The sequence below is a fragment of the Poecilia latipinna genome, unplaced genomic scaffold, assembly GCF_001443285.1.
Source record: "Poecilia latipinna isolate Pla-1442-1.1 unplaced genomic scaffold, P_latipinna-1.0 Scaffold1590, whole genome shotgun sequence".
NCBI lineage: Eukaryota > Metazoa > Chordata > Actinopteri > Cyprinodontiformes > Poeciliidae > Poecilia > Poecilia latipinna.
The window spans coordinates 82330-85451 of NW_015114206.1; the positions used below are offsets into that span (position 1 = coordinate 82330).

At 36.6% G+C, this 3122-nt stretch overlaps 1 protein-coding gene across 1 annotated transcript; it reads left to right on the forward strand.

The window, feature by feature from the left end:
• The first annotated feature begins 778 nt into the window (after positions 1-778).
• LOC106963854 (C-type mannose receptor 2-like) lies at positions 779-2827 on the forward strand. The gene is made up of 4 exons (XM_015058998.1): positions 779-924; positions 1006-1383; positions 1661-2011; positions 2245-2827. Exons 1-4 carry the CDS (start codon positions 891-893, stop codon positions 2589-2591), a joined length of 1110 nt encoding a protein of 369 aa, XP_014914484.1. The 5' UTR covers positions 779-890; the 3' UTR covers positions 2592-2827.
• Positions 2828-3122: the final 295 nt, after the last annotated feature.

Consider the following 3122-nt stretch of genomic DNA (forward strand, 5'->3'; position numbering starts at 1 on the left):
GAAAAGACCAGGCACACCTGCAATGAAGGTAATGAAAGATGAACAGGAAATAAAAAAAAATAAAGTTTTAAATTAATGAGTAAATAATACATTAAAAAAATAAAATGTCCAACCACTGTTTCAAACACAGAAAAACTAAGTCTCACTGAAGCTCCAAATGTATAAATGTAATTAACGAAAAACACATTTTTCCTGAACGACTGCTAAAGTGTCATGTTTTGCAGCATCATGATATAAAACAGTCTCTCAGTCTTCAAACAAAGTTAGTTTTGTTGTGTCACTAGAACATTTTCCCCTCCACCTACAGAGGTTAGAAAAAAACCCAGTGGTTCTTGCTTTCTGGTCATGAACAGATTTAAAATAACTTTATTCAAGAGAAACAAGTTTGGCATTTTGAAGAGCACCACCCCCTATCCTACGTTTGCAGTATTTAAATATTGACAGCAAAATGATATAAAATTCCCATTGCAGACTTCCTCTGTGGACAGTTTTCAACAGGACATTCAGAGGAGACTTCCTGTTTGAAGACATTAAACAAACAGAACCAGATGTAAGTTTATTTACGCTCTTTGCTTAGTTTTAACTTATTTTGTTTGATTTCAAATTAAATTTTGTTCCCAATACTAATTGTAGAAAAAGCTGTAGAATTAAATTGTACCTATTTTAGTTTGACATAGACTATAAGGTGAACGAAATAGATTAGATACATCTCATTTCACAAAAAATATTGGAAAGTGGAGATACAAACTTTTTATTCTGTCTATCTTGGTCACTCTGCTCTCATTGTTTCTCTGTCCAGTGGAGGGAGAGCTGCAGCTTTTCACTGTTTAAATGTTCTTCATCCAACAGAGACAAACTGCTGGAGGAAAATAATTCATCTGACAGCAAAGATGCAGTGGAGTCTGATTCTGCTCTTCCTGATGGGTAAGTTGATCTGAAACACAACTAGACTACAATTAAATGTTAATGAAAACAGCTCTAATCATATTTAATTGCAAATTACAGCTCAGTGTTGTTTCATGGACTGTCAGCTCTATCAGTTTCTCTACATTAATGAGAATAAGACCTGGACTGAAGCTCAGCAGTACTGCAGAGAGAAACACACTGACCTGGTCACAGTGACTAACATGAAGGACATGAAGAGACTCATCAACATCTCAGCTGGAGAAATGAAGGAAGCTTGGATTGGTCTGTATAATCAAACACATGGTACCAGAACATGGTACTGGTCTCTGCCTGGAGTGGAGTTCAATGAAAGTGAGACAAACTGGATATCAGGAGAACCAAAGGATAGAAAGAACTGTGGACATTTGTTTAAAGGCCTCAGATGGAGATGGATATCTATTGATTGTAGTCAAGGTTTACATTTCCTTTGTTATAGTGGTAAGCTCAAAGTGCTTCATTGAGATTTTATTCACACACAAATGCACACATACATATTTATATATTTCACATTAAATCAAAACTTGTATTAATAAACAGAACTTGAGATAAACAACTTCTTAGCTTTAGAGAAGAAAAGGGAAAAACAAACATTTTATTTATTTTTTGTTTGAAAATAAGTTGCTTGTCAGGATCTTTGGTTGCTTTGGATTTTTCAGGGTTTGATAATTGGTTCTTTTTGGTCATGTCAAATGAACCAACTGTGTTTACTTCACAGAAAGTGACACATCCAAGAAATACCACTTGATTAAAGAGGAGAAGTCCTGGCAGGAAGCTCAGAGTTACTGCAGAGAGAAACACACAGACCTGATCAGTGGAACGAAGCAGATAGAGGATGAAGAAGTGGAGAAATTGATGAACTCTGCAGACCCTCCACAATTATATATTGGTCTGTTCAGAGACACCTGGAGGTGGTCAGATGGAAGCAGTTTCTCCTTCAGACACTGGAATCTACAGTTTAACAATCAGCAATACATCAATGGTCAATGTGCCATGACTGTGTTTGATGATGGAGGCAGATGGAGGAATGAGAACTGTGCTGAAAGAAAACCCTTCATCTGTTATGATGGTGAGTTTTCCAATTCTTTAAAGGGAACATGGTGTCCGCCAATTTAAGTTCTCAGTAGCAGCTTTAATCAAAAATATTTTTGGGATGATTTCTTATTCTTAATTTTAGATAAATTAATTCTGATTAATTAAGAGTAAAAAAAAACATTCCAGGTCCCTAAAAGTATTTTTCACCTGAAGTGACATGGCTGCTTATACAAATACTTTCATTGTCCTCATTGCTTCCTTATACAGATGAATTGATCCTGATTAAAGAAAATAAAACCTGGGAGGATGCCTTGTACTACTGCAGAGATCATCACCATGACCTGGTCACCATCACCAACATGGAGGATCAGAGATTAGTCCAGCAGGAAGCCCAGTTTGCATCGACTGATTATGTCTGGATTGGACTGAGCTACGCCTGGACTCTGGATTTCTGGTTCTGGGTCAGTGATGAGATGGTCAGCTATGAGAACTGGGCCAAAGGTCAACCGATGGATGACTGTGACATGTCTGGAGCCATGGAGACGAAAAGGAACCATCAGTGGTCCAAAAGAAATGATGCTGAGAAGTTTAATTTCATCTGTTCTAAAGAGTGAAATCCATTCTGTGCTTCTTCGTAAATATTTCTTTGAAAAAAAGGTATATCAGTTTTAAGTGAATTAGAAGATAAAGTAATTATCCACAATTGCTAAATGTTCTAAACAACATTTTCGATTAATTCAGCAGAGACGTATGCTTTCTAACCAATGCACTCTGTAGAACGTTTCTTAGTTATTTGGTGATCTTTGTTCTCACAAAACATTGCATAGGATCCATACTAAAAATGTGTGTGTGTGTGTGTGTGTGTGTGTGTGTGTGTGTGTGTGTATCCAAAAGCATTTGCTTAGTTTTTTGTTGCCTGTATTCTCTGTTATTGAAATAAAACATGAATAATAATCTTATCTCACTTTGTCATGCACAGTGGTGCAGTTCTTCTGTTCTGTTCATATTTCAGTGAGGGTTTTCTCTCTGCTGCTAGTCTGCTCTCCATGGGCACATCTCGGTTTCTCCAGGAACTCTTTTTCTTTCTTTCAAAAACCAGGAACTTATGAAAGTGTACAACTTCCACAGCTTAGAAATAAATTCAG